The 12305-nt window shown below is 38.6% G+C and overlaps 1 protein-coding gene across 1 annotated transcript; it reads right to left on the bottom strand.

The window, feature by feature from the left end:
* Positions 1-4845: 4845 nt before the first annotated feature.
* On the bottom strand, positions 4846-11704 carry Smp_179170 (family C13 non-peptidase homologue (C13 family); the record flags this gene model as incomplete). The annotated part of the gene is made up of 5 exons (XM_018791313.1): positions 4846-5020; positions 6362-6514; positions 8139-8258; positions 10133-10213; positions 11585-11704. The coding sequence occupies 5 exons, from the start codon at positions 11702-11704 to the stop codon at positions 4919-4921; spliced, it is 576 nt and encodes a 191-aa protein (XP_018645525.1). The 3' UTR covers positions 4846-4918.
* Positions 11705-12305: the final 601 nt, after the last annotated feature.

Raw genomic sequence — 12305 nt, 5'->3', positions numbered from 1 at the left:
TTCTGTTTAACAATACTCTGTTGAAGACTTTTCCTGGTATTGAGAGAAGAGTGATGCCCCTGTGGTTATCTCACTTGCTGAGATCGCATTTCTTTGGTATTTTGATCAGAAGTCCTTCTTTCCAGTCTGTTGGTACTTTCTCTTCATCCCAAATCGTACTGAGTAGAATGTGGAATATCTTTGCAGTTGCTGCTACATCTGCTTTCAGTGCCTCTGTCGGGATGTTGACTGATCCTGCTGCTTTGCCGCTCTTGATTTGTCTGATGACCATGCTGATCTCTTCAACTGTTGGTGAGCCAACATCGATTGGGAGGTCCGTGGGTGCTGCTTCGATGTTGGGTGGATTCAGTGGAGCTGGTTGATTCAAGAGTTCTTTGAAGTGTTCTACCCACCTGTTTCGTTGTTCTTCAATGTTGGTGATTACCTTGCCTTCCTTGCTTTTCACTGGTCTTTCTGGTTTAGGGTAATTTCCAGCAAGTTTCTTTGTTGTATCATACAGTTGTCTCATGTTTCCCTCTCTAGCAACCTTTTTCGCTATCATTGCTAAGTCTTCCACATATTTACGTTTGTCGACTCTGATGCTCCTCTTCACTTGCTTGTTTACTTCTTTGTATTCGGCTTGTGCCTTGGCTTTTTATGCTCTTGCTCGGCTGATATTGATTACTTCCTTCTTGTTCCTTCTTTCTTCAATTTTATCCAGTGTGCCAACAGTGATCTATTCCTTGTGATGGTGCTTCTTGTGGCCCAGAACCTCCTGACATGTTGAAACGATTGCTTCCTTGATACCTTTCCAGTTGCTCTCCATGGTAGTTCCCTCTCCATTGAGTAGATCATGAAAGGTCTGGAACCTGTTGCTGAGCGCTATGTCGAATTTGTTGAGTTTGTCAGCATCTCGAAGAAAGACCGCATTAAACTTTTGTGATGTTGTCCGCACCGTTGTCCAGTATTTCTTAAGTTTTAGTTTCATCTTGGCGACCAGCAAATGATGATCTGATGCTATATCAGCTCCTCTCTTGGTTCTCACATCCTCCATCTACCTTCTGAAACTTTTTGTTGATGCAGATATGGTCGATTTGGTTCTGCGTAGTGTGGTACGGTGAAGTCCATGTGGTTTTGTGAATGTGTTTCTGTGGGAATATAGTGCCACTTATGGCCAGTTTATTGAAGGCACATAGGTTTGCAAATCTCTCACCAATTTCGTTCCTTTCTCCCAGTCTATGTCGTCTCATGACGTCTTCGTATCCAGTGTTGTCCATTCCAACCTTGGCATTGAAATCTCCCATCAGAATGGTCAAGTCCTTTGTTGAGCACCTCTCGACGATCGACTGCAGCCTATCGTAGAATTGGTCTTTATCATCTTCATTGTAGTCGTTGGTAGGCGCATAGCATTGGATGACGTTCATTGTAATGCCCTCTCTCTTTGTTTTGAAGGAGGCTTTGATGATCCTTGGTCCATGAGATTTCCATCCTATATATGCATTTTGTGCTTGTTTGCACAGCATCAGTGCAACTCCTTGTGTATGTGGGGCATTTTCCTCTTCATCACTGGAGTATAACAGGAGCTCCCCTGAAGATAGTCGTTGTTGTCCAACCTGAGTCCAATGTGTTTCACTGACTCCAAGCACCTCCAGGTTGTATTTTCTCATTTCTGCAGCGATTTGGAAGACTTTTCCGGTCTCCCACATTGTCCAGACGTTCCATGTACCTATGAAAATTGTTGCTCTGGTTGTTACGAGGTGCATCGGCCTCATGACTTCCGAAGGAACTCGGCTTTCATCATGAGACGTCATAATTATTCCTTCAACTCCCAGGGCAGAGTTTAAATGGTTTGAATAATTTTTTCTGGTTAGCGTTTCTTTAGCGATTTGGTTTTCTACGGGATGGGGTCGTTAACCCCATGCCAACCCTCCTCCTTTGCCCGGGCTTGGGTGCAAAGCTGAGTGACACGGGATTGAATCCGTCAGGGAGCACCAGTTCCCTCAAGATTACAGGTACACCTTGCTGACGAGTGACAAGTAGCATGGAACCCGGATGCAGGGTTTCCTGTCGACCACCTCCAACCACCATCTTATCTCAACTGTTACAAGTGAATGCATATCGTCATGACGGAGTGAAAATTCCAATAGAGTTAGTAGGATTGAATAACAAGTGTAGCAAATAAATGCACAATATTCTAGAGAAGTTTCTAGAATGTGGAAATAGTAATCGAGGTTCATAGGGCTAAATATTAGTTAATCATATATAGCTAGACGTAAACTGATGATAATTAAGAATAACAGGATTTTTGGTTACTTCGTTAAGAATAGGGAATTAGAATGAACTGAAAGTTGATGGAAACGAAGTAAGGGGAAACAAAAATACAACGTGATCAATTTAGTGTGGTGAAACGATTTACGACTATTGAGTATCTTCTAGCTTCAGTGAAATTCAGTAGACTAGAGCTTAGATGTTTTTCAGTTACCTCGAAGCATTCCTAAGTATTAGATTAATGTCCCCCGTTGAAGGGGGTGTCTTAAAATGCCATCATTACTAGTCTATTCCGTCCGACCATTTTAAAATGTGCCCATAGGATCGAACGTAAGACACACTTCTTATAATTTACATTTAACTGCTTTATCGAGTTCATCTAAATTTATGTAATCGGTTGGTGTTGATGAGCAGATAGTACCTATCAATCCTTGATTCTATGGAATTGCACGTTATGTACAAGATTATCAGTTAGGTTGAATAATTACTTTTCATCAATCCAAGTTTACTGTCACTACGAGGTCGTCACCTTTGAATTTGAGTTGAATGTAAATATCTAAAAATGTACTGGATGCTTAATAATCATAAGTTTCATTAATATTATCCACATTCTACTTTTGTCACAGTCCCGGCTACTAGGTTTGTCAAAATAATCCTGGCTAACTACTTTGACTCCACTGTCAGAATATGGCTAAACTTCCATAAAGATGCTAGAATAAACGATAATAAAAAGAAATAGTTGAATGGATTTCGAAGCGAAACGTTGTGGTCTTTATGAAAACGAAGATTTGATACAAACACGCATTTCATAATTCTTTAAAATATTTGATACGTTTTTCACTTAATAATGTCATGTGAACTGTAATTAGCAGGCAATGGTGGGTGTTCTGGTGTTCACTAACTCTTTCACTTAGTTGTCTGGTAGTATGCCTAATATGTTGTAGCTGTAAATAATTCCCCAAAATCAATAGTTCATTAAGTGTTCGACATTGGATGCTGACCATGTTGTTTAAGTGGACTTGTTTAGCTGAAGGCTTTCGGTCATGCATCCGCACCAGATCACGTTTCAACACAGCGTGGGACACAGCTCCTACGTTTCATTAGCCAGCTTATAGAAAAGGTCCTCGATATATTGGTAACGAATCAAATATATCTTTCCTGCCTCTTCTCGTCTGACTTCTGATTTCTATCTGACTGGGAACGATCGAACATAGAAGGTGCTACTGGTATCCAGTTGTAAAACTAGAATATCCGTTGCATCATCAATGTGTTTCTTCATTCGAGCAGCTGAATTCGTAGATTAACATAAAAGTGGCATAATCAGGTCACCTGTCTGCGTTCCGTTTGACCAAAGACCAATTTAAAATCGAACGTAAGACACACTTCTTATAATGAAAATTTAACTGCTCTAACAGATTCATATAAATTTATGTAGTCAGTTGGTGTTGATGAGCAGACAGTATCCATCGATCGTTTATTCTATCGAATTGCACGTTTTGTATAAGACTATCAGTTAGGTTGAATAATTAATTTTCATCAATCCAGGTTTACTGTGAAGTTGAGCGTGTTGACAACTTCACTTATCTTGGAAGTCTCAGCGGCCATTGTGGTCTGGTGTGTGACAAAATCTCAGCACGGCTACAGATGGCTCGTCTAGCTTTCGCCAACTTGCGTCATTTATGGAGTAGGCAAGATATCCGTCTAGCAATCAAAGGATGGGTTTACTGTGCAACAGTTCGTTCCGTCCTACTTTACGGCAGTGAAACATGGCCGATAAGAGTAAAGGATATTCGTAGGCTACTAGTATTCGATCATAGGTGTCTTCGAAGCATTGCTCGTATATCCTGGGACCACCGGGTAAGTAGTGCAGTTGTTAAGAAAAAGGTACTAGGTAAGGATGGCAAATCGATTGATGAAGTAGTGAAACTTTATTTGTTGAGATGGTTGGAACACGTGTTATGTATGCCCAACCACCGACTGCCCCGACGAGCGATGTTTTATGGTGTAGGAGTAGGTTGGAAAAAGCTAGGGGTAGCCAGACCAAAACGTGGCACAAATCCATGAAGTCACAGACAAGTGGACTGAGTCAAGTTGGTAGGTGTAGACTACCTGGTTGGGATTTGCGAGTTGGTAGCAAACGATGGTTAGAGACCTTGAATGACATGACTCAAAATCGTTTGCAATGGCGAATGTGCATCCACTCTTTGTGTTCTCTCAAATTCTAATCTGAATTCCTCATGTCTCTATCTATTTTCTCTTTACAGATTTATTTCACTGGATTATACTCCTTGAATAACATCTTCAACCCTAAATCTTTCTGATTATTGCTTATACTCTTACTACTTCTACCACTATGAGATTTGAATCGACAATTGTATCTCTGTGTTAATATGGTATGGCAACTCGAACTGATGTACGTACGTACGAAGTTCTACGTTGTGACTGACTGACTGACATGTTTACTGTCACTACGAGGTCGTCACCTCTGAATTTGAGTTGAATGTGAATATCTAAAAATGTACTGGATGCTTAACAATCAAGCGACCCAGCTCAATGAGTAAATCACCCTTAACTTTAGCTAAAGAGATTAAAGGCTGGTTTTTGAGGAAAGAATCATTTATTAAAAATTTCACACCGACAAAGTTTATTACACTGACAGATCAATTTTGATTTAACCGCAAATTTTTATGATTGCTTCATTGATCGTTTCAGCTGTATAACCATCCGCACAATAATTGTAAAGAGTAGAAAAGTGCCCTCCAACTTCTGGAGCCTGAAATCAATCCAAACAGATAAAATCGTTTAATGTTTAATTAGATATGTTGTGTTTAGTTTGAATATGCTAACAGGAGATACTGAAAATCTTATATTCATTTAGTATTGTTTGTTTGAATCTCCCCATCAATGTGTTAGGACTGCAACTGGTCAGTCTCCAATTGGCATATGTGCATATTGTGCGTATTGCCTCGATATAGCCTTAATTCACAAGCATGGTAAGCAGAGATGGATAACGCGATGGCGTTTGAAGCGAAAGGTACTGGGTTCTAGTCCCAGAGTGAATATCAACACTGAGATGCAGGTACATTCAGCTGACGAGTCCCAAATGGGACGAAACGCGCGTCGTGGATTCCACTGCTAGCCATTATCCATCTATGATTACCATGAGTATCTTATAGTTTTCTGAGTATATAATCACTCAAATTAAATGATGAAATACACAGTTGTCATGAAGTTCGTTGATGTAACTTGTAGAAAACGTGTGTTAAGATGAACTCCAAAACGAGTAAAAACAAATAATCCAATAAGAGCAGATAACAAACATCCATCCTCATTCATTGCTTAGCGTATAGTTGAAACAGGTCATGAGATTGACTTCAACACAGAATTCCTGTACGTAGGTTGTTCTGAGTCTTGGACGTACGGAAATTCAATCTCTTCGTGTTTGTTCAGAAACAATTAGTACTTTCGCAAACCCATCCTAACCCTAAAGCTGTCACACGCAGTGCTCAACATAAATATGTCATCCCTATACACTGAATCAAACAGATCTCAGATCAGGAGAATCGTATTTGAGGCAAAATTCATTATCGTATAACTTTTGCTGCCAATTTAAATGAAATAGATAACAACAAACATTTTGTCGTACATGTAACTCAAAGTTCTCATTCCTCCGAAAATTATTTCGGTCAGCTGTGGTTTCACTTCAGACTCTATATTCAGTAGTTCTTCGTTTCAAACAAACCTACCTGAAATCTCTGAGTGTTTACAATCCAGTAAAGCTGACATCATTTTAAATCACAATCAGTTTTCATACTAGTTCTCTTCTGAATACGCTTGTCACTAGCATTAACAGAATGACATTCTATGTCTCTCAATCGACATTGTTTAAACATTAGAGATCTCTCTTGTGGTAACATTCGAATAAAAGTCGCAAATGGCAGACCACAAGTGATACACTCATGGCTATGTCAACCTACTTAGAAAAGTGTACGCTTCTCAGTGAAATATAAAGGGGCCATCAACATATCAAAGTGAGTTTGTCATTACAGATGACACTATATAAATGAGATGTAATGTATTTGGAAGATTGATCCACTCGAATGAAAGTATTTACCTGTTGTAGTGTGAAACATTTACTTTTGAACTGTTCATAGACTGATTCTGTACAATCCAATGTTTGATCGATAGTTGCCTTGGTATTTGGTATTTCTTCATTATTCATTACTTTCACTATTAATTTCATAGTATCCTCAATGAGATCTCTTCTCTGTCAAGGATCACATTAAAATGATGTTAAAAAGTAGGTAGATAAATATACATCTAACACAATTGATTGATCACTGGGTGGTGATCAATGTCATGCGTGTCAAGTCCTTCTTTAGTGCTGATGGAATGCTATCGATCAAGTTTCAATGTGGCCACCAGTCTAGGTGGCTCGACACTGCTTGCACTATATATATATATATATATTGTGATTACATCTCAGTCCTACAGGAGGTCGGTCGCGGCCCGAATAGCTCAGTGGTTACGTCTCTGAGTGTAAAGCTGAGTGACACGGGATCAAATCCGTTAGGGAGCATCAGTTCCCTCAGGATTACAGGTTTACCTTGCTGACGAGTGCCAAGTAGCACGAAACCCGGGTGCAGGGTTTCCTGTTGACCACCTCCAACCACCATCTTACCTCAATACATCTAACACATATAATATACGAGGAGAATTTGTGAATGGTATGATTGAGTTGTTCCAAACATCTTTCAACTTGAAATGAACTCGTACTAAATAAACGGATCAATATTAGCATCTTGTAAACGTCAAATAGGTGAAGGTAGAATGTTCAGTGATTTGGTTCACATCACTGGATGATCTCTGTAACATAGCTGTTTTTAAAAAGGAAGCAATGGAAAGTTGTTGCGTTCTACTATGGACTTCTCAACAATGTGGATAGATGAGCCCATCGACAGTTGAACCTAAAATCTTCACGTCTCTGTGTTAACACTTAACCTTCAGATCACTGATTTTTCATCTAATAGTTTTCCTGTCTAATTAGGATCAGTCCATGATGTAAACAATGATGTTCAACAGTCTCTACAAACCATCTATAATGAAAATGTCTGTCAGTGATCAACAGATACTATAAAATTAATGAAGAGATGTTAAACAACCGTAAATGGTCTTTATGCAAATCTTATTGGTGAGAAGAGAATGATAATGATTGACGACGAGCTTTATTACTGGATAGATCTCTGGTTGCATTTTTGAATAAGGGGATGCTAGATAGAAACACTATACGTACTACTGCGATATGAATTCATTTATTTACAACTGAGAAAAAATATACTTAAAAATTGAATTCGTACACATTACCCAAGTTAGTAGAAATCTAGGCTTGGTACCTCAGTAGATAATACAATGGATATGTTCACCGAAGTGTACCAGGTTCCAGTTCGTTGATAAGCAACAACACTGGGATGAAGGTTAGTCCACCTGACAAGACTAGATTAAAACAACATGTTCCTCCTGGACACCATTGTTTGTCATCCTTCTAACTCTAATTCGAACTTGTGACTACATGGCATTCATGAGACAGTCTGTACAGATAGCACATTTGTCATGAGAGACTGATTAGTCAAATCAACTTCCGGAAGATACTACCACTTGAAAATATTAACATCACCGTAAAAGTTGTCATTGAGGTCGACTCGTTGGAAGGACAAAATATATAAAAGATTTATCAGAATTGTCTATGTAGTTGAATATTTACATCTAGATTATTGTGATAATTCTAGGAGGTTTTGGATATATTGGAAATCAGTGTCATGTAACAATAAGTGGAAAAGAGTGGATACATCAACAGAGTTAAATAAGTAAAGCTCAGGGGAAAAACACCTCACCTTCAGTTTCAAACCAAGAATTTGCATCAGAAAGCTTTTGTCTTCTGCATTATTGGTCATCATTATTTGACGATGTAGAGTATGCAATGGAATATCTCTCGAAGCGACGGAATGTCTTGGCTAAATGACAATAAAACATAGAGATGTTTATCTAGTGTTTGTTTCAATTATGAAATTTGAATTCGATTGACAAAATATTGACATTTTGAAACATCAAGTTTGTTGATCGGAAATGACGGAATTAAAATCAGGAGGGGTTTTTGTGGAGGTTTAGTATTTTCATAGTTGAAAGCGTGAGTCAATTGAAGCTAGACCACCATCAAAAATCTGGAAACACTGGACGGCCGTTTCGTCCTACTATGGAATTCTTCAGCAGTGCGCATCCGCGACCTCGCTTCGCGAGGTTCGAACCCAGGACATACCAGTCTCGCGCCAGAGCATTTAGCCGATAGACCACTGAACCAACCGGCATCCGATGGTGTCATTGTCTAACTTCAACCAATCCACGAAGTTGAGCAACCGTTCACCGATTGTCTTCAATGAGTTCATATCTCACAACAGACGTGGTTTCAACTCCACTGGTCGCTGTTTCTCACTAGAACTCCTGGATTTACCTCTTGAAGTCAGTCACTAGTGAGTATATGATTATTATTATTATTATTATTATTATTATCAGAAGGGGTTTTTTGTGGAGATTTAGTATTTTCATAGTTGAAAGCGTTAGTCAATTGAATTCAAATCAACACAGTTTGTTGACCAATGTATTTGAAAGTGTTTCTACCTGAAACATTGTTCCAAACTGATGAGTGATCTAGGTGACATTACTTGACTGTTCATTCGGCAGTTCGATCAAGGAACATAAATCATCCACTCATTTTCCCATTACCATTATATGTTGATAAGCGATGTGCCTTTGATGTCGTCTTCTCGCAAGATATCAATTCATTGTAGTCAACGATCAAATATATCGTCTTTCTCTATTCCCACACCTAACTGAAACATATGGTATTGTGGTTAACAACCGAATTTGTTTTTAGTTTATATCTTATTAGTGCAAATCAGTTTCTAGTGTCTTCATTATCCACTCAATCATATCGTTTAAACTCCAATCCGAAACAATTAATTCCTCTATGAATGGGATAAATATTAGTGATGGCTATTCGTGATAATGCATAGATTTCCTGTGTTAATGAGCCCCCAAATGCCCTGGTACGGATGAGAGGGAGGAGAGTCCACTCTCCATCTCGAAATACTCTCATATGGCCACGCGTATAAAGCCTCTGTCAGCGAAGCCCTACTCACTGTCTTCTTCAACGCGAGTGTTGTTTACGAAATTGAAAGAACGAAAAGAGAATGTCCGGCGCTTTAACCGGGTTGGTGGACACGGCGAATCCACTTAGGGGAGTTCGAAAACCCTGATTCCAAACCAATGGTGCACATGAGCTGACTCCAGTATCCTAAAGGTACAAATGGCGTATGAATCAATCGTTGATCGCCGGCTACCATGGGACTGCATCTCCTCACGATGCTCCACTGCCTTATGGATCAGATCTTTCGGTCAAAGCCTCAGGGTGTGGCCCCCTAAGAAAACCACCTGCTTCGGCTTGGGCACCCGGTCAGTATCACAGCCCTCACACAAGTCAAATGGGGTTTGTATGGCGCCTATGTATTAGGTATTTGGTTAATGAAGAGTTATTTAATAATTACACAATCATCTTGATATTCTTGCTCTCAGTTCACCACCAGCGTATTTTGTTCCAAACAGATGAGCACTTCAAGTATACTTGGAAGAAACCAGATGTATATTTTTAATGGAAAACCCTATTAATATCACTATTTGATGATAATTAAAACAATAATAAGCTGTAAATGATATCCATATGTAACATGAAGGTTGTCAGGAATCTGTTAGTCGTTCACCTACAAGATGTTGATCAGAAACATTTGGCAGTTGTTTTATAGAAGTAATTACACATTAATTAAGTATGACTTACCTTCATTGGAGGTTCATCATTCTCAGATGAAGACTTATCTCGACTTCCTTGAAATTCACTAACGTATAATTTACCCATTCTCTATCAAAAGCAATTAGACAAACAAGTAAACAAAAGACATTAAATTCGATTGTTCATTGTAGTTCCTCTCTCCGTCAACGACACTTTGTAGTTCACTGTTGAAATAATATTGAAGATCTTCAAAGAAATCTAAATAATTCATCAGTGTAACATAGTTTGGAGAACACGGTGTAACCATTCATCGAGTATATTCATGAATTAAAATGATATCATCATGTTTTGAACACGAGTTATTCTGAAACAGTCAATCATTTGATTTCATTCACTGTTACAAATAATCAGGCATCATCATCATCATAACTATTGAAAGCCGAGTATCGCGGTTTATCGATACTCCACAATAACTGATAGCATGTTGTTTGAATGTAAGATCATTTCATTAAATGATTTAGTGTCAAAATCACATCGCTTTGGATGCATGTGTTTTATTTCACAACAAAAGAGATGCATTACGAGATATGTTCAGAGTTTGGTAAACTTACTAGTTAATTATCAACTACTTTGATAAAGTTCTGTTTTACTTCTCCTTTACTCTCCTGAATTATTCCTACACCACTCTGAGTTTATAATCTCTTATATAGAAGTTCTACTGATCGGTTTCTGGTAGGAGGGTGTTCACATGACAATGTTAGCTCAAACACAGTCTTATAGCCCTTAAGGTTGTTTCAACAATCAGCTCACTTAGAACAGTTCAAAACCTACATGTTCAAACAGCTGATCTTAGAACAGTGAAGTAGTGAATAATGTTCTGAACTATTTTGGTTGACAGCTACCAATGACACGGAACCTCCTGATATTCGGCCTCTCCCTTATAGATTATACATTTGATCAAGATTTAGGAGAGTGGTTACTTGTAAAACTATTTACTTCAACTTGGGTGACTAAGTATTATCTCAACCATAACACAAACTATGACAATCATGTGCATAACCTTAACTAGAAAATAATGTATTACAATTTTATCAATAATTATTCAATTGTCAAGTTAGCAGTATGACATTAAGATGGTGGTTGGAGGTGGTCAACAAGAAACCCTGGACCCGGGTTTCGTGCTACTTGGCACTCGTCAGCAAAGACTTGACACGCATGACATTGATCACCACCCAGTGATCAATCAATTGTGATTACATCTCAGTCCTACAGGAGGTCGGTCGCGGCCCGAATGGCTCAGTGGTAACGTCTCTGAGTGTAAAGCTGAGTGACACTGGGTCGAATCCGTCGGGGAGCACCAGTTCCCCAAGATTACAGATACATCTCGCTAACGAGTGCCACACAGTGATCAATCAATTGTGATTAGCAGTATGACATTGCCTGTCATTAACAAATCGACTGAGTGTCACATATTTAGTCACATATATAGTAGGTGCTTACCGTATCACCATATCTCTGAACATGACTAAGATTCGTTTCACGTTTAACCTCTTTATACTGTTGATCGAGTGTTCGTTGTGTTAAATGATGCTTCAAAATGAAGAGAAACATTAGAAACATTAGATATATTCAACAAAATGCTTAATGTATAAGTAAGTGAAAGGATTTGGTGAATAAAGATTATTGTGAAATTGTGCCTTAGTGGTTTGTCCCCTTGTCTTCCATCATTTCCCATATGGGTTCGAACTCAGTTCCAGCTACCGAGATATATGTATTATTGTCTATCCAAAATTAAGTTAACTTCTATATGTAGGACATAAGCCTGCTATTTTTCGCCTTCATAACCAACACTATTTTGATGATGAGCCTGCAATGTAATTAATAACAGTTGTGGTTCGACAACACACTACCATATATCATTCATCATAAAAATCCATGGGCAAACTAAACAACTGAATAGGTGTTTTCTACGAGGACCGTCATCACATAGGAAACAGTGATTGTTTAGATTATGCTATCCAATAGACATAAGACTAAGCGTGCATGAAAGTGAAGGCATGAGCTTTGGAAGTCGAAGCTAGTCACTTAATCTTAGAAGGTAAGACTTGCATTGTGTTGTATTTTAACTTGTACAACAAACACATGCTTGTATCCTGTATAAAATTGTGCTTCTCCAAAATTACTCAGTTCAATCCAAATATGAGATAGGATAACACAAGTG

Source organism: Schistosoma mansoni (assembly GCF_000237925.1).
Source record: "Schistosoma mansoni, WGS project CABG00000000 data, chromosome 3 unplaced supercontig 0105, strain Puerto Rico, whole genome shotgun sequence".
Classification (NCBI taxonomy): Eukaryota; Metazoa; Platyhelminthes; class Trematoda; order Strigeidida; family Schistosomatidae; genus Schistosoma; species Schistosoma mansoni.
The sequence above is the reverse complement of the archived record's forward strand: the minus strand, read 5'-3'. Positions and strand labels throughout refer to the sequence as shown.